At 35.7% G+C, this 25,987-nt stretch overlaps 1 protein-coding gene across 4 annotated transcripts in view; it reads left to right on the top strand.

The window, feature by feature from the left end:
• The window catches only part of LOC110031507 (MLO-like protein 13), a 90,802-nt gene that overhangs the window by 5,704 nt on the left and 59,111 nt on the right, over window positions 1–25,987 (top strand). For all 4 annotated transcript variants that reach the window (XR_002294742.1, XM_020734732.1, XM_020734733.1 and 1 more), the window contains exons 2-3: window positions 6,454–6,511; window positions 7,764–7,984. Coding sequence is in view for 3 of the 4 variants with exons in the window: in XM_020734732.1 (XP_020590391.1) it covers window positions 6,454–6,511; window positions 7,764–7,984 (279 nt within the window). In the remaining variant the exon portion in view is untranslated. The remainder of the gene's footprint in view (window positions 1–6,453; window positions 6,512–7,763; window positions 7,985–25,987) is intronic.

Here is a 25,987-nt window from a genome sequence, read left to right on the forward strand (position 1 = left end):
TATCACCACCATAATACAGTCACCATCGTGATGTGTCTGAGGCAATCCGACTACAAAATATATTCTCATGTCCATTCCATGCAATAAAAAATACATAGGACATTCTAAAACACATTTTGATATAATAAATAGTTATCCTATTTTTGCATAATCACCCTTGGAACTGCACACGAATGAGTCTTCTCACAAACAAAGTCTTAAACTATAAATCTGTAATATACTTCACCCATCACTTGTCCTCGGCTAGAAGTATCTGATAAACAAGTCTGTCTAGAGTAACCAACTTTAGAATGAAATTTGTGGCATGCTGGACCACTCTCAATGGAGCCACCTAATGTATTTCAATAGTACATTGTGATTAATTTTTGTTGGAGGATTAAACACTATGTTGAAGTTTAACCTTATGCTCAAAATATCTTGCACTAACTTTTATAATCTAGAAGTAAATTTAATATTATGATCATATACGATGGAGAATGACGTCCCATGTAGTCAATAATGTGGTTCATATGAATTTTTGCTAGCTTATCTAATGGATAATTCTAATTTTTTAGGTATAAAAGAAGTTTTCCTTATGAGTATATCATCCCAATCCAAATGTCATATCACTTATTTAGATGTAGGCAGGTAAACAATAAAATTTATTACAAAATTTATTACGTTCTACTCCTAACTTCCATTTCAAAACATGAAAAAGGCTACAACAATGTTCTACTCCTGACTTCCATTTCAAAACATGAAAAAGGCTACAACAATTCCCCATTTTTATACTGTTTAGCCTTATCTAACATTCCAAATACTTGACTACAAAATTTGTAACATTCTTTTTTATTTAAAAAAAACAAGAAGACTTCGTCCCACTAAGTGTGGTTGGCTACATGAATCCTCTTTCTACATTGTGTCTTTTAAGTTTCACATTTTCATTTAATTATAATAAATTAAGATCATTTTTTATACAACATGCTTAGGTTTTTTTAGGTCTACCTCTACCTTTTTTAATATAAGTTAAATCTAAAACATCTGATCTCCTAATAGGATCATTAGTTGGTTGGCGTTTAATGTGACCAAACATTCTCAAATAACTCTCTCGAATCTTGCCTGTCATTAGAGCTACACCACCCCTTTCATGGATATATTCTTTTCACATTTTGTCTCTAAGTGTAAAGCCGCTCATCTACCTAAATATTCTTATGCCAACAACAATTAATTTAGTTTTATGCTTCTCTTTTATAGACCAAACCCAACAACACTTAATTTAGTTTTATGCTTCTCTTTTATAGACCAAAATTTTGCGCCATAAAGCATTGCATTTCTCACCATCATCTTATAAAATTTTCTTTTAAGTCTAACCTATACTTCTCTATTACATAATTGGCCTGATGCATTCCTCCACTTCAACCTTCCAACTTGAATTATACTAATAATATCCCTCATCTATATCACCATTACTTTGAACGATCGACATGAGATATCTAAAACGTTCACTCATTTTAATGATTTGATCACCCATTGTTACAACTTTACCACTGTCACGATCCGACCCGTGGCTTGGAATTAACCAAGATGAGAACAGATGGTCTAATAATGGAAACTAAAATTTCTATATTCGTCTACAATTTAAGTTGTCACTAATCAAATTAAATTAAAATAATATATTTAAATTTATCTTGTTACCGATTATCTGCGTCTTCTATAATGTTGTCTCTTATAACGCTCATTGTTAATCACTTAATTAAACCTAAAAGTATTAATTTAAAGCAACAATAAACTAAAAAATGTCAGTGAATACTAGTACTCTTATGCTACACCAATACAATAAAAAAGAAAGCAAAATGGATGTCATCTAAACATTTTAATAAATCAATATAAATATTTAATATGTTATCAATGAATCATGCTATATCAATAACATACCAATATCATTCTATATCTGTATAACCGTCACGAGAGTACATTCTAAAAATTGTATCACTAAAGTACTTCAATATCAATATTCTTTTCCATATATGTGCACGGGTACCTTAGTGCTCTTCTACTAGTACCATCAATGAGTGACTCCATCATAGTCAATTACACTTACAATCACTTTATGTAGATTATATTATTCAAAATTTTATATCACTCAACATGTAATACTATAATGCATTAATTATTCTATAATATGTGACTATAAGCATTCACATCAAGATTACTGATAAAATTTAATAATAGAAAAGTCAATTTCATTAATCAAATATGAATAACAATCCATACGACTGGTTTAGAAGTGATATTAAAACAATACTGTAATTTCAGAGTAGGGGTACCCACATTGATGATGCTTAATTTGCTATTTGCCTTGAGTTCTAAAATTGAAAGCCTAAAACATGATATAAAATTTAATTAATTTATTATTTTAATAAACTATTATCTTTCCATCTTTTGAATGTTAAAATTTTATTTATGTAATCATGCTAAATTTTTATTCAATAAATATGTATATATATATATATCTTATTATCAAATATTATTAATTTTTATTATTAAATCAAGGCTTAGAAAAATTTGCGTACGTAAGACGTACACAGTGCTTCGTACGTCAGGTAGGTTACAGGGAGGGTATTGAGGGTTATATTCGCGTTATACCCACTGTAACCTCCTCCCTGTAACTTGCCTGTAACTTACAAATATATGAAAACAGGATCGCGAATATATTTGTAAGTTCCGCGCTTCTGTTTTCATATATTTGTAAGTTACAGGGAGGTTACAAGGGGTATAACGCAGATATAACCCCCAATACTCTCACTGTAAACTACCTGACGTACGCAGTGCTGCGTACGTCTTACGTACCCAAATTTTTCTCTACGGTGGTTGCCCTAAACAAAGCTATTTTGGTCTCCTACGCACGACAGCAGAGTCGCGACTCCGTCTCCTCCTTCGCACGACAGCAACACAAGCGAGAATCACTACCTGATGCCGCCGCTCTTCTTCTTTCTTCCTCTTCTCTTCTTTGATGGTCAGCTAGGGCACGATTGAAGCTTTTACACACACAAGGAAAAACTCCTTAATAGGGTTGCAACTTCTTCCTGGACTCCTTTAATTGCGGTTCGACGCAATAGCAAACCACTCGGTGCTACCGCCTGCCTCGTCCGACGCCGTCCTCCTCTTCTTCGCACGCCTCTCGACTCTTAGGCAAGTCGATCTCACTTCTCACTCCCTCAAATGTGTCTTTTAATAGGGCAAAAGTAACCTCTTGGCTTCCGACCTTCTCGTTTCCCCTTCGTTAAGTTTCCCGAAACTTTGTTTCAACTTCTAGACTCCTCATTTCATCTCTTCTGCTCAGCTCTTCGATTGCTCTCGCCCCTCTTTGTTCCTTCTCGGTAACTAAAAAGAGATTGTTACAGTCTTCTCGACTTACTAAAATTTTATGCTTGGAATTTGTAAACATACCTCAAGTAATTTCTCATTAATAGGTCGACACTTAGGTGTCATTAAGATAAAAAGGTAATTGTTATAAAGATAAAAAATTTGATACAATGCGGGTTAACTATACTTCGTATTACAATCCTGAAGCACGAAAATATGCTAGGAAATACCCTTACATATAAGAAAACTCCAAACTCATCACTTTATCACCAACAACGATAGGTTCTTCAGACTCACTACGAGTGAGGGAATACACTTGAGGCTGAACCGGTTGTCTTGGTTGATCTTGGGTCGGAGCTGAAGTTATGGGCTCTATCTTTTTCTGCCTGCTTACAGACTTCTCTGAAAGAGCTTCACTTGATTTCTGATCTTCAACGCTCTTCTGACCAAAATACAGATAATATATTGATATATGACCAGACTAGCGACACCAATAGTAAGTGTTAGAGCTCATCAAACATTCACCCTTATGCTGTCTTCCACATTTAACACAAGTGGCTACAATACCCTGCGTCATACCTCTGGTAATTCCACTCGAATTGTTCTTGGACTTCATCTCGATTGATCCATATGGTCTTTTTGTTCAGTGCTTTTCCTTTTGCGCATCTCTTTACATTTTTGAGTAAGCCGATAGTCGATCTTCACCTTTCTAGTTTGTTTCACTAATACCAAGTATTTATCGATCCCTAAAGGTACTAACAACTGTATGATAGAATCATTTAATCCCGAAATGATTCTGTAGCACTTTTCTTCTATAGTAGCGATCAAGTATGACACATATCTTGATACTGAAGTGAATTCTTCTTCATACTGCATGATTGTCTCTCTCATTGCCTCAACTTGATGAACTTGTCTTGCATTTATCGTCGAGTGGATAGGGGTATGAATCACTCTCTAAGAAGGTCCACGAATTCTTCCCAACTTATCATCGTGTTGGGTATGTCCCTTAACCTGTCCTGACACTACTCACGCCACCACCTTTCAGCTTCTCCATCCAGTATAAACGTCGCCAATGGTTCTCTTCTTTCATTCGACAAGCCATGCTATCTAGTACTTTCTGTATGATCAATAATCAATTCTCCGCTTCAATTGGGTTTTCAGTTCCCTTGAAAAAAGGTAGACGCGGATCTTGAAATATCTTTAAGTATTTATCCACAACGACTATGTTACTTCTGATAGACTGTAATCTGGACTCTTGAATCAGTTAAGTCATCGCTGTTATCATTCGAGTGAGGACATTCGTGTTCATATTTATAGTTGTTTGTATTTCTTCGTTTTCTCTTAGATTCTCTTCTTGTATGATTTCGGGTGTATCACTATGCTTGAATGAATATTAATTATTACTTTGAAGTAACTTTAATTATTTTATAATAATAATTATTTCCTTTATAATTATCTTATTAGCTATTTCTTTAAGATTTCTTCAAGTAACTCTGAATCTTGCTCTGATACCACTTTTGTCACCACACGACCCGAAACTTGTAATTAACCAAGATTGGAACATACAGCTAGACGGTGAAAACTAAAATTTCTATATTCGTTTACAATTTAATAAACGAAAGAGCTACTAATCAAATTAAATTAAAATAATATATTTAAATTTATCTCGTTTTTGATTGTCTGCGCCTTCTATAAATATTATCTCTTCTAACGCTCATTGTTTATTACTTAATTAAATTTGAAATATTAATTTAAAACAATAATAAACTAAATAATACTAATGAATACTCATACTTCTAATCTACAAGAATACAAGAAAAAATAAAATAAAATGCATGTCACTTAAGTTCTTAATAAATCAATATAAATATTTAATATGTTATCAATGAATCTTACTATATCAATAACATACTGATATCATGAGCACCGTCTAAAAAATGTATCACTTAAGATACTTAAATATCAATATTTTTTTTTCATATACGTGCACGAGTACTTAATGTTCCCTCACTAATATTATCAAGGAGTGACTCCATCATATTCAAACAAACACATACAATAATTATATGAAAATAAAAATCCATTCATTTGCATAAAAACATATCCTCCTACAGCCGCAATATACATACATACATTATAATACATGGGTAGTACGCGCGCGCGCGCACACACACACACATAATCATGCATGTTTTATATTTGTTATACATGGGTAGTACGCGCGCGTGCGCGCGCGGGCGCGCGCACACACACACATAATCATGCATGTTTTATATTTGTTATAATAAATATTCTAGAAACAACTCGATAAAGTTTATTTCATATCAATATTTTTGTGTTTTGCTTGAACATGATTTATTTCATATAAAATAAGATAATTGTAAGTGTGAAACAAATTATATCATCATATGAAATATTTAGGGAGATTTGAATTATAGCATCAATTAATGTAGAACTTTTTGCACTATTTTTACATTTAAATGTGAACATTCAAACTTGAACAATTTTATAAGATAAACTGAACATGAAAGGCATGATTGACAATCTAATAAATATTCAAATATCCTACTATTAGCATCAATGACAATTCTCCTAATCAAGAATAGTGTATTTATCCTCCAAATAATAAAAAATTAAAAGTTGTGCATCTCAAGGTATACCACTCAAAAGTATGCTGTCTATGTTTTAAAGAAATAACATTAAACAAGGACTTACTAAAAAAAATTATATATAAATAAAGGAAAATTATTATTAATTTTATAGTTGTAATACATAACTAAAATTAATATCATAACCTAAAATATTTTATAATTGTAACACATAGCTAAAATTAAAATCATAACCTAACATATTTTCTACTCCCAAATTAACGTAATCCAACACATAAAGAGATTTAAGTGAATCAAGTTAAATAAACCAATTGTGGCTCAGTCCAGCTGCGATCTTGGATGGTTAATGTTTGAAGTGTGTGATAATGAGATACATAAATACATAAGCATGAGATGTCTTCGGTCTTATTGATAAATTTGCTCTTTAAGTCCTTACATCTATTGCTTTTCCTTTCTACTCTTTTAAATTTTAATTGCTTACTCTTATCTTCATTTTCAGTTTTTGAAACATGAACACCAGGATGCTCTTTTCCGAGCCTTAGAGAAGTTGAAAGAAGGTCAGCAGTGCTGTTTTCCTCCCAACTCTACGATTTATTTTAGAAATTCTATCATATGCATGTGACCCCTTGGCAATTCAATGCTTTTAGATCTCTTTTATGACTATGAAATAAAAATTTCAAATGAGGTGGAAACCGAACCAACTGATAGTAAATGTTTAAAGGATATAGTAGTTGCCTACCATTGCTGCATTTATAAAACCAAATTTGAAGATTGTTTTCATTTTTTAACAGTGTCATTGAATCTGTAGTCTACTGTTCTCTACGTGTGATACTGTAGTTCTATAAAGGAACTCCAAATTTATGCACCTGATATCACTTGATTTCCCATGTTCTTCCATCATCAAGTGAGATAGTGATAATGAAATATTTTGATTATATTCTGATTAATGCTTGTGGCCCTTTTCTGTGAGTGTCACCTGCATGCATTTAAAAATTGCAGTGTATTGTTAGCTAAAACATTCATGCTTTTTTATGGTTATTATTATAGAATTAACTATTAAAATAGAATGTTAGCTTTACCTGAAGTTTCTTTTTCTATATTGAAATTGTACCGTGGTCTCATAAGTTGGTCATAAGTAATTTTGAGACATGCAGCCTATCAAGTCTTATTGTGCTGAGCAATGCTAATGTGGAAATATATAGGCACTTGTGTTTAATAATTGGGGCATTTCACATATATTACACACAATTCTTATGTATTGACATATCTCACTTATAAACTTTCTCAAATCTTTAATATCACATAAAAGATAGCACTATTACAGCTTTTTAAATTTTGAAATACACTTTTTCATGGATACATTAAAAATACCAAAGTGTGGTGGATATAAATATGAATGTTTTTGTGTGAGCTATGTAAATACTAAGAATTGTGTGCTACGTTTGTGAATTTCCCTTAATTATTATAGTTGTCTTTGTATTAAATTTAGGACGTCAGGTTCACATGCATTTTTTTTTTTTTGCTCTTTTTCGATTTGTACTGCAATCTCATTAATTTGTAATGCTATTTTAAGACATGCTAATGAAGTGTTCTTGTTTATAAGTTGGTGATAGTTCCTCTTAAGCCGAGCCATTGATTCTGTCTTTATGGTTTTGGTTTTGCTTCTGATATTGTTTCCAGTGCACATTGGTCATGTGTATCATATCTACCTCAATTCCCTTCCCTTAAGCACGAACTGGACCTTTTTAATAGCAACACCGTCTGATGAGACTATTTTCTGACAAAAAACTTGGATTTGCTTTGATGCAGAGCTTATGCTACTGGGGTTTATATCCCTTTTATTAACTGTCTCTCAAAGTTTTATCAGCGATATCTGCATCCCTAGAAGTGCTTCATTTCATATGCTTCCTTGCATTAAGGAAGAATATGCTTCTGTGGAAGTAATACATTATAGAGCTCCTAGTGAAATTACCTGGAAAAGGCAACGGCTTTTGGCAGGAGATGTTGCGTCAAATCATTGTACTCGTCAGGTATAATTTTTAATAGCTTATGCTGTGTTTTTTCTTTATTTTTTGTGCTTAGAAAGTAATTCATTTAAGCTAATTTATTGCTGGAGCTTCAAATTATAATATTGAATCAAAATTTCTTTTGAAGTAAGTGCCTCTATTGCAAACTATATGATGCGGGAGTGGGAGCTTCCTGCGCCTCTACGACCCCTACTCCAATACCGCGAACTGTAGCGGGAGTCAGAGCCAGTAGACCATTCCCTTACGTGAATTTCTCTCCTATTTGGAATTGGGTTACCTTTTATTTATCGTAAACTATAAATATGTTGTTTTTGTGTTTTAGGGCAATTTTTCGTATGTTTCTGTCTAGGACAGCCGTGTTCGGCTTCTAGGGCTGTATCCGAAGGTAAGAAACTACTTCGACTATCATTTGTCCAAGGTGGTAACCGTTTCCCATGGATCAAATGGTGCTTCGGCTGTAGTTCGGTCCCGCAGAAATATTTATCCTCAAGTTCCCATCATCCTCAACCCTCCCTTCACCGCCGCGTCGTCGCCTTTCCTCATTGCTGGAGCCATCAGACAACATGCCGGCTGTCTTCCTGCAACTCCAGCTCTCAATCACTACCTCCTCCACCGCCATCCTTTCCAGCTTCATAGCTGCTCGTCTTCGCCGTCTTGCCTCGCCGCTACTGCCATCATTCCCGCTCGCTATAGTTGCCAGGAAACAACCTTTTATGGATGGCTTAAATTGAATGTCGATGGTGCTCTCCTTCCTTCCGAGGTAGCTGGAATTGGGTGCTTTATACGTGTTGAGCGGCAAATTGTATTATTGCTACTGAACCCCATTTTCAAAATTGGGACACTTCAATCTGTTAGATCTATCCAAGACATCTGCACGCCATGGATGCTTGAATGTAAGGTCATCATCATTGAGGGGGATACCGCCAATATTATGCACTTTTTTAGGTCCACCATGAAGAGGGATGTTTGGTCACCGACCACATGAAGCTCCAGACTTTGTCTTTTTTTGTGAACTTCAAGTATGTTTTACCAATATTATGCACTTTTTTAGGTCCACCATAAAGAGGGATGTTTGGTCACCGACCACATGAAAAGCTCCCGACTTTGTCTTTTTTTGTGAACTTCAAGTATGTTTTGTTTTTTTCATAAGCCCTGTAAATGTAATAGGGCGACTCATTTTTGTGCTAAGCTTACTCTTCATGACTCTTTTGTTTTAATGCTTGTTGATGAAGATAACATCTGTTCTTCTATACTTGTAGATGATAGACCACATTTTTTTTACATGATAGGTGCATACATGCATACTTTTTGTAACTTTTGAAATTAGTAATGCAAAATGCAATATTTGTAGGAAACAACCTTTTTCGACTGTTTTCTGCTATTTCGACCGCCCGACCAGGCGTTTACCCTATTCCAACTTTCTGCCATTGCTGCATCTCCTTTCCTTTACTGTCGCCGCTCATTTTCCTTGCTGTTGAAACTCAGGACCGCCCTCTCCAGCCGTTTCGCTGCTGTCTAGCTCTTCCTCTTTGCTGCCGCCACCATTTCAGTCCTCCATCCTTGTTGCTATCACCCCAAACTGCCCTCTCACATCACTCACCGCTGTTTGATTGCTTTCCGACACCGGGGAAACAATCGCTTTACTTTTTTCTTCTTGACAACCGCCGTTTTCACCCTTGCGTCACCTTCTAAACCCTCGTCGACCACCACCACCATTTTTGGGATGCACTTTAGTTGTGCTTGCTATTGTTATTTCCCTTTCAAGTGTGTTGGTTGTAATCACTATTAGTAATATTTACTTTTCCTGTTGCAGTTTGGGTTAATTTTAGTATTATGTGATATCAAAGCTAGCATAACCGTAGTCCTATCCTATGGTGTCTAGCATCCGCTATATCCAAACCTATCTCTCCCCTCTCCGAAAAATTAAAGTTTTTTTTTTCCATTTCCCCACGCTAACCCTAGACACCTCCTTTCACCTTCCACCCATGCAGCCATAAACCTGATCATGCAACTAAGGTGATATATGTCCGACGCCGATCATGAGTTTATCATGGAAGAGATACAACGAAACTTTGCCGAGTGCAACAACAGCTCGATCAAATTGAAGAAAGAAGATCATCCAGAGGGTTCACAAATTTCATTATATCCTCGAGATAAAAAACAAATCAAATTGAAGAAAGAAGATTCACAAATTTCATTATATCCTCGAGATAAAAAACACTATCTCGAAGATTTGACATGAAATATTGGAGAAAAATGTGGATTTGTCATATTTCGATGACCACATTGACCCAGACGAGCTGAATCTTGGAATGTATTTTTGAGTCCCAGGACGTCCCACCGGATGAAATTGCGAGACTAGTTGACAACAAGCTGAGGAGGAGCACATCTCAGTGGTGGGCGGACTTGAAGTTTCTTCAACAGCGAGAACGAAAGGGTAAAATTACTATTTGGTCTATAAGATGACACTGGACATGCAACACTTGTTCCTTCCAACTCATGTCAGACCAGATGTTCAGAATCCAGCTTCAAAAGTGGAGAGATCACATAACCGGGTGATTACCACATCTTATAATAGGGTTCAACCCTTGATCATTAATACAAAAAAAAAATATACTGTTTTAAGTACCTTTTTATGTCTATTTTTGATGATATTACACTTTAAAGAAATGTATTTTTGTGTTTTTGTTGCAGATATATCACTTTTAGACATTTGGAGAAAAAAATGGCAAAAGGAGCGAAATTTGGAACAAAAACAACCAATTTTGGGGTTTGACACATGATGCGCCAAAATCCAGAGGCGCGACATTTTCAAATTAAGGTGGTTCGAGACGAATCTTGTACGAATTTTCAAAGGGACACTTGTTCTAAGCACTCCATGGAGTGATTCAATGCATTTAGACATTATGGAAGGTTCCAATTTGGTGGAAGGTTCCAATTTGAAGGGATATGACTCTTTCTTGGATCAAGGAGACACATCTTTTGAAATTCAAAGTTTTGACTTTTGAATTTTCGAGGGAAATTGAAACTCTTTTGAGAGGAAGCAACCGAAAGGGAAGGTGGACTTATAGAGTGTGACGAGAGGGAGAGAGAGAATTGGTGTGAGCTAGAGAGAGAGAGAGAAGAGAAGATTTTCTTCTAGAGTTGTAAGAGGAGAGAAAATGTGAGAGATTTCTTCTTTATTACATTTCTAAGAGAGAATTAGGAGTGATTGTAAAGAGGGAAAGACTTATAGAGAACTTCTAGGGATTTGCTTGGGAAGTGTGAGTTAAGTTTTATTTTTCATTTCTTTTGTTTGTAAACTTGTTTTTATATATGAAATCCGTCGTATACTTCTCATGAATTATGAGTAGTCTTCTTTATCGTTCTCCATACTTTGAATAAATGGTTTTGTGAAGAATTGATTTGGTTTTTAATGATTTTAAATGTCAATAATTTATGATGATTTGAACTCCGATCTTCATTTACTTTTCGATTTGACAAATTGAATTGTTAAAATGTGTTGGTGTTGAGAAAGTGTTGAGAAATATATGTTCTGAAGAGGGGATATGATTTCTACAACAAAGAGTGAATCACATTTGATTTCATGAGAGAGTATTTTATCCATGAGATTGGATGCAAATAAATAAGAAAATATACTTCGTTGGATGTAAAATTGAAAGATTTTAAGGTGACAGATTAGATTCCTCAATTTGGTTCAGTTGATTGGAAACTAATGCGAGCATGTTAGCCCTCAGGTGGGGGAGTAGTGGGAGCTCTGGAGTGACAGCCGGTATCCTCCCAGCCTAACCACGTGATATGGGATCAAACTCTGGATTAATCATGTTCTTTATAGCGTTCGGGAGACGGTAGATAATAAGATTGCTCCTATTTGACACAAAATAATTTTTAAATATATATTTCAAAATGATTTTAATTTCTTCACAATCCATATGCTCATTGTAAGGGGAATTTTCATTGTAAAGGGGAATGATGTTTCGTTTTACTTTAACTTTTCGTCAAAAAAAACTTTTATTTTATTTCAACAATTTACTTTTGAGTTTTACTTTAACTTTTCGTCAAAATAAACCTTTATTTTATTTCAACAATTTACTTTTGAAAGTTTAGCATCTAGCTTAATTTCTTGTTATAGTCGTCTTAATTTCTTCTTATAGTCGTACATCTGCATATTTAGTAGCACTTCACTTAAGTAGTTTAACTTCAAACTTCGTACTTTACTCTGTTTTTATTTTTAGTTTATAATAGAATATAAATAACTAGCTTATATATATTTCCAGCTTCCCTGTGGGATCGATATCTAGGACTCCATTAGAGCCCTGTATTATTTGAACGATACATTACTTGCGTTATATATAAAAGGGAATTGAAACTTTAAATGAGATATTAAGGATAAATTATTTTCATTAAAGTTATTATTTTTTGAGTTACATTGCATCATTATTATTAATTTAATAACAATTTTCCCGAATCCCGCATCAATCTTACAACTTGAATACACATAGGGGAACATTCAAGTTGACTTTGCCTGAGGAGACACTAGTTCAGAGTGGAGAACAAAAAGCACCAATTGACATCCCCAAATCCGTCCAACCTAGGAAATGTTTCAAGTACCATGAATATAAGGTATATTGGAGTAGATTGCACAACCAGGGAGACGATATATTTCACGAAGCAAGAGATTGTTGAAGAAATGAGCAATGACATAGTAGATACTGAAGAAGGTGTGGACACAAAATATAAGAACCATATTTTAACTGATGAGGGAGAACAACACGTTGTTCAAGATACGACGATGAAGGAGGCTGCAACAGAATTCACATTGGTGGTCCAAGGCAGTCCTAAGTTTGAGGAACCGACACCAAATACCTTACAATCCTAAGTAAGAGAAATTCAGACTTGTTAGATAGATAGACTCCTTCTTGAGTTGCCCCACTAAGGGAGGTCCAACATGTCAGAGATGAGACTCTTTTGTGCTACTTATAGAATACTTGATGGAGTCAGTTGGGTGATAAAATCTGTTCCGCAGTGTACCTCTCGACAGATGATCAGGCAGAATGGATGAACTACAGTTTTTGGAAGTTGTCATACGAGCTTGGTGGTAGAGAATTCTTCAGTGGGATACAAGTCCCACTAGAGAAGAAGATGTCTCTCTTGAGTGGTTGCTAGTGAGAGTTGCTCAGCCTGCCGTAGAGTTAGTCCCAGAGTTAAATTCTCCTTACATACTTGTTTAACACGTACATCTAGTCGAGTACGAGGAGTGAAAGAGGCAAATTTTGGATTTAGTTGCTTGAGTTTTGCTTTGGGAGAATCTACGATTATATGCAGTTACAACTCAGGTTGTTTCAAAAGTATATGAATATTTGTTCTATCAGGATATGTTTTGGAATGACAACGCCTGCAGGAGTGACTTACCGGAAAGTTACTGTAACTCCATCACCTTCAACATGACCGATTTGACACTGTGCTACTAGGAGCCAGATGCTTCGAGAGATGAGGTTGAAGCTCTCGCAACTCCAGAAGAATGACGCGGGAGCGAGAGCTTTCCGCATGTCTATGACCCCTGCTATAGTACTGCGAACTGTAGAGGTAGTTGCAACTTCGATTGGTCCAGAAGGGTTCATGTACTCTTTTTTCACGTGAATTTATCATCTATTTGGAGTGGGATCAACTCTTATTTAATGGACGTCTATAAACACATTGTTTTCATGTTAGGGCAATCAGACAACCTCTTATTGTCTTCTTGCAAGTCCAACCGCTAGCCCCACCTCCTCTACTGGCTGCCATCCCATCCTTTTCAGCCGCCTCCCACTTTGCTGCCACTCATTCCAGCTGCCCGTATTAACTGTCTAGCCCACCCTCCCTCATCCCTGTGCTGCCACAACCCCGATACAGCCCTCCCTTTGCGGTCCCACAGTCCTACGCCTCCCCACCGCTGCTGCTGGCATTCCCACTCGATGCAGCCACCTGGAAACAGCCTTCTCCGGCTGTTTTCTGCTGTTCCAGCCGCCTGACCAGCCTTTTCCTCCATTCTAGCCTGCTGTCTTTGCCAGTTGCCACAACTCCTCCCATTCGTTGCCGTGGCCCTCCTCTCTTGCCGCTGCAACCCAGGACTGCACTTTTGAGTCGTTTCACTGTCCAGCCCCTCCACTTTACTGCAGCCACCATTTCAGCCCTCCATCCTTGGTGCCATTTTGCTTGTCCGACACCGAGGAAATTTCTTTTTGCCAACCGCCTTTTTCAATTCCGTGCCACCTTCCAAACCCTTGCTGACCACCACTACCATCCTTGAGATACACTCAAGTTGTGTTTGTTTGTTTGTTATTGTATTTTACCTTTCAAGTGTGTTTGTTATAACCTCCTATTTGTTTTTAATAATTTTATTTGCTTTTCCTGTTGCACTTTGGGTTAACTTTGGCAAAGATGTTTGTAAATGAAAATACTGCATTCTATCAAATTTTTATATTATTATTTGTAGCACTTGAAAATTTTTTCTTGCTATTATTCTTAAAACAACAATTTTTTAGTTTTTGCCGGACATGGTCATTCATATTATTTAAGCGGGAAATAATGTTAAACCTTCTTTTGTTTGTAGCAATGAAGTGCCATTTGCAAAATAAAACAACCCCTTATTAGTCCACGTTACCAAAACTTTCCGGGCATTAAAAGAAAGGTAAAAATTGCATTTTGAGCATTTTGATGCGACTTAAGAAAGCATGGGACATGCAAAAAATTAACATAACGAGAGCAAAAGGAACACAAAGTCAATGAGAGCATACTAGTTTCTAGAACCAAGATCTTTAGAAGAAGCTTCAAATCTGATTTTAATTTGAGGTATTTCCTGGTACATGAATAAATTGTGTATGAGGTAATATCAAATTCCTATATTATTGTGGATCAAATGACTGGTTGAACGTAGCTCTTGATCGTAAATTCTTGTTAATCTCAAACCTCTAAAGCATTAAATAGAATAGCTGATTGATGAAATATTGTGATTTGAATCAAACGTTGAAGGACATGATTTGTTCAAATTGTTATAGATGACATCTTCATGAATGGATATGGCTCAACACACGAGGCTGGCCAAAACCAGCAACTACCCGTGGGGTTGCTGAGAAGCTTAAGACTGTACACACTTTACGGCTAGGTGCAAGGCTCTCCTTGAAGTCATCCATACCTTGATGAGATGAGGGTTGATGTACCATCATTCTTTAGCTTGGAGCGAGCTGTCTGAGATCTATCCAAAGCCAGTGGCAACAATAGTGCATTAGTCTACATTTGCTATGTTGTTCTTCAACAATGTTTGAGGTCACATAACGCTAAAAAGCACTAGAGGACTTATGGAACACCTACTTTTATGTTGGCTAGTATATTTGAGCCACTCACCCTGACATTTGCCTTCCCTTTTTAGCATCACTGGGACACTGGTCAGTTTGCTATGCTATGCTGTCTCATTATTTTTTCTCTGACTCTGTCAGACCACGGAGAATAAAGCTTGACAAAACTGCCCCATGAAGGCCCAAACTTTGCCTTCCTTACTCGTTTCAAATAGATGATTTTTCATTTCGTCTCCAATGATTGCAATAAGGTTGCTCATTTTTGTACATAGACGACTTTATAAGATAGTTTTTTTGTTGAAACATGTATATTAGTCATGATCTTTATTCTCTTTTTAAGACAGATACATCACGTTTTGCACATGTATGGTTGGATTATTTTTGTACCTTTATAAACCTTTTGATATTGAATGCAAAATGCAAGTTTAATGAAAGGTAAGTGTGGATATGCATATGACCATGGACCACATGTGCTCACCAACGGTTTAGGAAAATGTGGGTCCGCTGCCACATTTGAGGGGAAGAAATTATTCTCCCCTATTTATCTATTGTTTGCATTTTTATTTTTATTTTCTTGTCATTATGATTTGAATTTGCCTCTTATTGTATGAGGGTTAATTTGTGTTGTATCTTTATTTGTTATTTTCTTGTATTAGTTTAATGAGAAATTTAGAGAGTTTTCCTCTAAGAAAGTTCCTCCTAAACTCCACATGATATCAGAGCTTGGAAACAAACCCTAGTTTTCCTTCCTCTGCCAGAGTTTCTCTTTGAAGCCGCCAGTCCCTCCACTGGATTCTCTCTTTGCTACCGCCTTTCTGTCGGTGCTCCTTCTTTGTAGGTGTTAGTCGTTCATCGAATCCAGACACTCCCTATAGCCATCACTCACACTTTTCTATAGTAGTTAGGTTTGAACTTTCTCCTAGATTTGCAGCTACATCTCGGTGATAAATAATTTCTCTCTATAGTGGAAATTCTGTGTCGAAGACAAACAATGTGTCTCTTCAGCGAAATCCTGTGCCCGTCGATAGATGGTTTCTTCCTGGTAAGGCTCGTTCATGTCGACACCTTATCATAACCAAATGCGACATGAAATCTCTTTCTTCCTCTTCAGAAATTACTTTTGAACCAGAACTTAGGATGTTTGGTTCTGCAACATCTAAAATCTCTTTCTATATCACTAATCACAAACTACACTGCAACAATTTCCTCTAATGCTCTTAATCTGTATTCATATGCATCTGTGATAAAGGAAAAGATGATCATCTCACGAGAAAAATCTTGTGCCATAAATTACGGATCCTAAACATTGGACATGGAAGATTAAAAATTATATGGTCATGTTATGACTTGTCAACTCAATGGCCACTGAAATTGGAAAAAAATTCCTTCTATAGAAAACAATAAAAGAGTTATGTGATACTGCTAGGGAAACCTATTCAAGTGTTGACAATACCTCTAAGTTGCTTGACTTTGAAATTAGATTACATGGCCTGCGGCAGGGTGAGTTGAATGCTATTCAATACTTCAAGACTCTAGATATTTGCTAGAGTTAGATATGTATGAACATACACATGGAGGTGCTCAGAAGTTTGTTCTTTACAAAACTATTGTTGAATAGAAGAGAACTGTCTAGTCTCTTCTAAAACTCAACAAGAAACTAGATGAAATTAGAGGAAGAATAATGAGAACCAAACCTCTTCCATCAATTCATGAAACTTTCGCCAAAGGATGAAGGGACGAGATTAGTAAGAAACTCATAATGATTGGTAATTTAACTACATCAAATGTTGATAACTCTGTTTTATACACTCACAATTCATCTCAGAGCAACAAATCAAATAGGAACAGGTCGTGGTGTGAAGATTACAAGAAATTTGATCATTTAAAGGAGAAGTGTTGAAAAATTTATGGAAAGACTGCAAATTGGAAGCTTAACAAAGTCCAAGGAAAACAAGCCTCATAAACGTAGTCCATTCAACAAGGAACAACTTCAAGCTCTCCAAAGGCTGCTGGGACAATATTCTGAGTCTTCTACTAGCCCTTGACACATCAAGATAGCCTTTCATCTGCTCTTATTGCTCTCAACAGGAAGAAACAACCTTGGATTGTAGACTCGGGAGCATTTGATCATATTATAGGTGATATCACTACTTTTCAATCCTTCCATTCTTGCAAGTATCATACTACAGTTAGAACCCTAGATGACTCCCTTTCACACCCAACTGAATCTTCTTTACCAATCAGCTGAGGTGCAACAGAGGCGAACAATTCTATCAAGCTAAATTCTCACCAATGCTCGTCTTAATTTGTGGAATCAGAACCTAGTGAGTGATAAACTAGTCTAACTAAATCTCCAATATACTAATACAATACATTTCATAGTTAGTTCATCTATGTACTCAGACGGGTAAAAAATTATATCATCAAAACATATCAATTATACATAACTGCTAAATTTATTAAATAAAATACGTACCCAAAAACAGTACAAGCTCCCGAAACTATACAATGCAAAACTGTACAAATTACACTTGGTTACTCGCCCTGGTGTTCCTTGCGCCTTTCTGAAAGCCAACAATATAGAGTGAGCAACAACGAACTCAACAAAATAATCAAAGCAAATAAGATTTTATACATGAAAAAGAAACAACTTGCATGCTTATATGAAACATGTCTACACGAGTCACAAAATGCTAAAATCATATAAAACATGGAAAAAGACAAGATAATATAAAAATCAAGACTGTGTAAAACATGTATAGTCGTAATCTTGAAATCATAAGTATAATAAAAAAAATATTCATGCTTATGTTCATAAGTTGTTTGTTATATGTAATTATAACAATGTCATTTCCTATATGTCATTTCATACTAATGTCACTTGTAAATGTACATGCCTCAATAATTTTTATATATTGTCATAATGGGTTGTCACTCATCCCCAAATGCTATATTAAATATAGATAAATGTTGCCCCTCTCCCCCAAACATAACAATTATCAATTGCTCACATGATACAAATGGTTTCCTATGTTCTGTCACCATCTGATCAAAATAGTTCCATAATTTTTTTGCTGCTTGAACACTAGAAGTTAGGAATACCAAATCTCTACATAGCGTATTTGGAAGTACTCATGTAATAGTCTACCCATAACATTCATTGCATTATTTCTTAAAACATAATACCTGTAGCAAATATTCTTCAATCATTTATAAAGCATAATTCGTTAAATAAACATTTCATATATCATAGGCAAAATCATAACAAAATGGATACTTGCAAGTAATTAATTCCATATGCATATTCAACTGTATCATATCTTCGCATAGCATCACATATATTTTAAAACAGTAAACTTTCATTCTCATGTTAAATGCATTTATCATCCACAATATGCAAGAAATTTGAAATACATCAGTGTGAAATGTGAAATCATATGAAAACTTATAGACAATTATTTTTTTTAAGTTAGCATGAGATTATTTCACCTGGCGTAATGGAGCAGCCCTACGACTAGTTTCTACACGCTTGTCTCCTGCTCCTTGCCTCATATAAACAACCTGAGAATTCATAAGCATTGTAGGAATTCATGAAATGCTAGCTTGTATTGTGAACCAAAAATATGCATTAAATGCCATCACATACCTCAAATGGGCTTCTCGACATAAATTCACTTTTCCAAAACTACCTATTTTATTCCCAGCTCTTTCTAACACCTCAAACCTCTTTTCCTCATCACTATTTTTGTGCTTAAACTCTTATGGAGGCTCGCAAATCATTTTCAACACTTCGACACAAGTTTGGCCTCTCTAATGGCTACCAAAAGCAAGAAAGCTGTATGAATAGAGGCAAATAGCAAAATAGAAGTGGGAGGAAGGAAAATAACCTCTCAACTAGCGTGGAATAGAGTTTTGTATTCATCGATTTTGCTATGGAACCCTGAAATGCTGACTGCAGCACCCTATCGTGCCTGCAGCTACTGTGTTCGCGCCTCTACACTGTGGCGGGGTCGCTGACTCTTCAGCCAGGCGGTAAGGCGATCGCATGAGAACTTGGGAGAGGAGGAAATTTCGAAGCTTTGGAGGCTCTATTCGGTTGAAACCAGTAAATAAAAGGCGTGAAGGTCGGTTGTGCACAGTGGGAGATACGAGATTAAGGATAATTAAGGGTTTAATTAATTTAATAAAATTTTTAACTTTAGAATTTTACATCCCTCAAACCATTCATACTTAATATATAGTGCTCTATATCAAATTGATCAAATTGATGTGTAGAATTTTATAAAAAAATTCGGTGGATGTGAAATTCGGGGTACTTAACAAATTTGTCAAATTCTATACCCGATATCTGAAATTTGCGTGTTACAGCTCTTACCTCCTTAAAAATTTTATCATCGAAATTTTTGACTTTACTTGAAGAGGGGGATATTTCTGTCTCATTTCTTCTTATTTTTCCATATGGCTTCTCTTTCTGGTATGTGGTCACACTTTATCTTGATAAAGGAAATTTGCCTATTTCTCTACTTATTGACACGTGTTTCTAAAATTCTTTCAGGCTCTTTAATATATTTTAATTTTTTTTGTACTTCAATATCTTCATCTGAAATTCTCTGGTCTGAATTTGAAACTCATTTTTTTAGCATTGAAATGTGAATTATATCATGAATATCTAATATCCGTGGGTAACGTTAATCTGTAGGCAGCTGGACCGATTCTTTCTATAATCTCAAAAGGGCCAATATATCTGAGACTCAGGGTCCGTTTGGGGTAGCTTATTTAGTGTGGTGGCGTTTTGAAAACGCACCTGACCTGTTTGGGTAAACTGCATTTTGACAGCTTATGTGTTTTCAAAACGCTGAAAACAGCGTTTTCACACCGTACATGTCTAGGTGCGGTGGCAGCTTTCTGACCGAGGTCTGGCTTTTCCAAAAAAAATAAAAAATTATAATAGCTACCGCACCTAACTTATCAACAGATTATTTTTAATCAGCTTATCAGTAGATTATTCAATAAGCTGTAGCTGCCCCAAACAGACCCTCAATTTGCTTCCTTGACCAAATCTAACTGTACCTTTTATTGGCCCGACTTTTAAGAATATGAAATGTCCAATTTCAAATTGGGATGTTTTGTGCTTTGGGTCATAGTATTTTTGTTGTCGATCCTGAGCTGCTTTCAATCTATCTCTGATTAATCTGATTTTCTGTATAGCTTCAACTAACTCTGAACCTAAAATGTGACGTTCACCAACTTGGACCCAACTCAATGGGTTCTGCATTTCTTGTCATATAATGCTTCGTAAGGAGCCATCTTAATACTGGACTGATAACTGTTGTTATAGGTAAACTCTATCATAGGAATGTGATCTTCCCAACTGCCTCCAAAGTCGAGAACACAAAGCCGTAACAGATCTTCCAATACTTGAATTGTTCTTTCTGATTGTCCATCAGTTTGTGTATGAAATGCTGTGCTAAAATGAAACTGTCTACCCTAATCTTGCTGAATGCATTTCTACTATCTGTACGTGAATCTTCCATCTCTGTCAAAAACGATGACTTTTGTAATATCGTGTAATCTGATAATTTCTTAAATATACAATCTGGTCAACTTTTCAATTGAATTTGTCTGTCTGATTGTCAAAAAATGAGCTAACTTAGTTAGCATATCAATAATAACCCAAATACCGTTGTGACCCTGTTTGGATCGGGGAAATCCCATAACAAAATTCATAGCATTTTTTATCATTTTTCGTTCAGGTATCGACAACGATTGTAGCAATCTGCTGGGTCTCTGATGCCCTACCTTTACAATATGACAAACTTGATATTGAGATATATATTAAGCAACATCCTTCTTCATACCTGGCCATGAAAATATCAATTTCAAATCCTTTTACAATTTAGTGCTGTTTCGATGAATTGTGTATCCTGAATGATGAGCTTTATTTAGAATTTCTTGTCTCAAATTAGAATCAATATATAATCATAACTGCAGCTTATTTCTGATTACACCATCTACATCAACTCTCATATCAACATTCTTTCCTGATTGAAGTTGTTTCAAAAGTTTTGGATATTGCCTGCTAACTTTATGAGTTGCTTTGGTTACATCCATCAAAGTTGGTTGCACTGTCAGCTGATGTAAATCCTCACTATCTTCTTGTCTTTTAACTTCCAATTGTAATGCATCAATTTCTTTAATCAATTCCAACTCTTGAGTGACAATCTGACTTGCACTATTTGTAGATTTACGGCTTAATGGATTGACAACTACATTTGCTCGACCATGACAATACTGTATATTCAGATCATAGTTTATGATCGGCTCTAACCATCTTCGCTGCCTCAAATTCACCTTTTTTTGTGTGAAAATTTACTTCAAACTTTGATAATCAGTGAAGACTTCACATTTAATGCCATACAAGTAATGTCACCAAATCTTGAGAGCAAATACTACAACAACTAACTCCAAGTCACGCATTGGATAGTTCCTTTCTTGTGGCTTCAATAGACTGGATGCATGGACTATCACCTTTTTATTTTGCATTAATACACATCTCAAGCCTCACAATTATGCGTCATTGTAAATATGAAATCCTTTTGTACCTGAGGTTATAGTTAAAACTGTTGCAATGGTTAAATGTTTCTTCAACTCTTGAAAACTGCGCTCACTTTTCTCAATCCATTTAAATTGAACATCTTTTCTCATAAGCTTGGACAACGACATAGCTATCTATTAAAAACCCTTTACAAATCTCCAATAATATCCAGCTAAAGCAAGAAAACTACGTACCTCAGTAACCTTCTTTGGAGTAGGCCATCCACAATTGCTTTCACCTTCTGAGGGTCAACTGAGATTCCTTGACCATTGATAAAATGTCCCAAAAATGCAATACTTCACAACCAAAATTTATATTTAAAAAACTTTGCATATAGTTGATTCTGCTTTAACACTCTAATACAATCCTCAAATACTTAGTATGATCCTCATCAGTTCTTGAATAAATCAGAATATCGTCAATAAAACTGATAACAAACTGATACATATACGACTTGAAAATTCGATTCATCAAGTTCATAAATATACTAGGAGCATTAGTTAAGCCAAAATGCATAATTAAGAATTCATAATGACCACATATAGTCCCAAAAGCTGTCTTAGTAATATCTGCCTTGACTTTGACTTGATGATATCCCAATATCAAATTAATTTGGGAAAATACAGTAGCACCTTCAAACCGATGAAATAGATCATTGATCCTGGGCAAAGGATATTTTTCGTGATTGTCACTTTGCTCAACTCTCTATAATCAATATACAACCACATCAATCCATCTTTCGTTCTGAAAAACAAAACTGGAGGACTCCAAGATGAATTACTCAACCTTTTAAAAGCCTTGTCTATCACTTCCTGCAACTAATATTTCAATTCTTGCAATTCATTCGGAGCCATCCTGTATGAGGATTTGAAAATTACAGATGTTTTTGGCTGCACATTAATACTAAACTCAACTTTTCTTTCTCGTGGTAGCCTTGAAAATTCTTCAGGAAATACCTTAGACAATTCTTAAGATGAAAGACCTTAGTTTGATTGGATTTCTAAGATGAGTTAGTTTGGTAAATCGCCAGTCATATATGTTGATCTTATTACTCAGAAACTTTTATACGCTCTAGGCTTATATTTTTTTTTGCCATAGTGTTCTATTGTTGGATGTTATGGATCCCTAAGATGGTGAGAGAACGTGGTTGTTTTAGTGGAGGGAAGGTTTGCTATGCTATATGTCGTTGGGAGGTGGATAAGAGAGTGAAGATGAGTGAATATTTGGAGAAATCTTTAGATAGTTGCAGGAAAATGATAGGATGGATCGAATTAAACTGACATGCATGCCATTATTTGTATCCATATGGAGAGTGGATTTTTATTAATGGGTAGGAGAAAGAAAGTTATAAAAGGAGAATAGCGACTAGAGGGTGAGAGTGCAAGGAGGGAGATGGCTATGTTGAGGAACACATCATGCAAGGTAAGACAACATGATCTTAAATTTTTCTATTACATTGCATAGTTTTTAGGTATAGGGACCTGTTTATAGGTATCCAAATTTCCTGAAAACCTTAATTACATGCATACTTGCCCAACTAAATTTTGATTAAAACTTACGCCTCTCTGCAGAGCAACATACTAAAATCTTGTAAGCTTCACGCTTAGTGAGATAAATATTATTAAAATAAAATTTAACATACAAAGAAGACGTAACATGTGTAATAGTAACTAACATAAGTAATAGCAGCAGTAAAAAATTAAATATATTTTAATACCTAAATGTACATAAAATATAATTAAAAGCATTGCATGAAACTATGATAAGAACTAATAAAATTTGCTACAAACAAATATGTCATTCATTATACTTTGTGCATTTACTTCACCTTCTATTTTTTTCTTTGCTCGACTTTCTTTATCTTAGAAATATCATATCATATTTGCATAGGTTTTCATATATTTTATTTCATTTGATTGGTCTTAACTCTCAGCTGTCATAATAATTGCTGCTAAAAACTGGTTATCCTCATAGCGCACTCTTATTAATGGCTCCTTGATACTAATTGATTTATGCCAATCTTAACATCAAGATTGGAAAGTTCCATTTTTTTCATATGTGTGAAATTTTGAATAACCTTTTTCCTCACTGAATACATAGATAATTCGCCTATAAATAGGCTAGTACAAGAGATAAAAATAGGAAAGAAATCTTCCTACAATTAAGTGATTCCTATAATTATGGAATAAACATAAATACCTATAATTAAGGAATTACCCTTTTTATACCATGACAAAATATAGCAAGTACTAAATAGAATAACGTAAATAATAATGAGCGTAATTCCACACTCCCCCTCAAGGTGGGTTGTACAGATTGTACATGCCCAACTTGTTGGTTAGCTCATCAAAACTGGATTTAGGGAGAGCCTTGATGAGAATGTCCGCGGTTTGGCATCTAGAAAGAGTATAGACCACTTCAATGATTCCATTGTCCACCTTTTCTGAAATGAAGTTTCTATCAATCTCAATGTGTTTCGTTCGGTCATGATGAACGGGATTTTTTGCGATATTGATTGCAGCTTGGTTGTCACAAAACATCTTGATAAAATTTTCTCCCATAATTCCAAGCTCCTTGAGAAATCTTTTGATCCACATTCCTTCACAGATACCAAACGCAGTGCTTTGTATTCTGCTTCTGCACTACTCCGAGATACCACCGATTGCTTCTTACTTCTCCATGTCACTAGATTGCCGCATACATACGAGCAATACCCAGAGGTTGATCGTCGGGTGGATATATCTCCTGCCCAGTCAGCATCAGTAAGAACTTCTACCTTTTGACTATCATCCCTTTTGAATAATAATCCTTTCCCAGGTGTCATCTTTAAGTATCTTAAGATACGATTGACAGCTTCCATATGTTCCTCAGTAGGACAGTTCATGAATTGACTTACTATACTTACTGAAAAACTTATGTCTGGTCCGGTGTGGGATATGTAAATAAGCCTTCCAACAAGCCGTTGATATCGTCTTTTGTCGACAGGTAAACTATCATTCTCCATTCTAATCTTTTTATACGGGTCTATTGGAGTATCTATTGATTTGCATCCAAGCATTCCGGTTTCTTTCAATAGGTCCAATGTGTACTTCCTTTGAGTTACGGCTATCCCCATTTTGGATCTTGCAACTTCCATTCCCAAGAAGAACTTCAATTCTCCGAGGTCCTTGATTTCAAATTCATGGGCTAGGAACTTCTTCAGCTTTGTCAATTCTTCAGTGTGATCACCGATAAGAATGATGTCATCCACATACACAATAAGTACAACAATATTCTTCTCAGATCTTTTTGTGAACATTGTATGATCAGCCTGGCTTAGAGTATAACCGCACTTGATTACGAAATTGGTGAAACCAAGCATGAGGAGATTGTTTTAGACCATACAGAGATTTCTGGAGCTTGCATACTTTGCCACCAGGGAAGAGGGAAGGACCCTTCAAGACCAGATCCATGTATACAGCTTCTTCAAGATCTTCATTAAGGAATGCATTTTTGACTTCAAGTTGCATAAGGGGCCAGTTTCGTTCATCAAGTTGCATAAGGGGCCAGTCTCGGTTTGCTGCAATGGAGAGTAGGATTCTAATGGAGTTCAGTTTGACTACTGGGGCAAATGTCTCTTGGTAGTCAATTCCGTAGGACTGGGTATAACCTTTTGCAACCAGTCGGGCTTTTAACCGATATATGCTTTCGTCTGCCTTACATTTGATGGTAAATAACCACCTGCATCCTACTGGTCTCGTATCCTTGGGCAAATCAGACACAATCCATGTTTCACTCTTTTCTAGTGCAGCAACTTTTTCATTCACAACTTTTCTCCATTCCGGGTGTGAGAGAGCTTCCTGAATAAAATTCGGAACCTTTATGCTGTCAATAGCAGTTACAAATGCATGATAGGGAGGAGATAACCTCTCATATGAAACAAATCGGGCAATAGGACGTTGAGTGCAAGGAACATCAGAATCATCTTTCACAGGTGGGGTAAGCTCATAATCACTAGTGTCTATAGATTCCGTACCTGAGTGAGTTTCAGAGGATTTTGGAGCCGGATTAGATTCTTGGACAGCAGCTGGAAGCGGT

The sequence above is a fragment of the Phalaenopsis equestris genome, unplaced genomic scaffold (assembly GCF_001263595.1).
Source record: "Phalaenopsis equestris unplaced genomic scaffold, ASM126359v1 Scaffold000834, whole genome shotgun sequence".
NCBI lineage: Eukaryota > Viridiplantae > Streptophyta > Magnoliopsida > Asparagales > Orchidaceae > Phalaenopsis > Phalaenopsis equestris.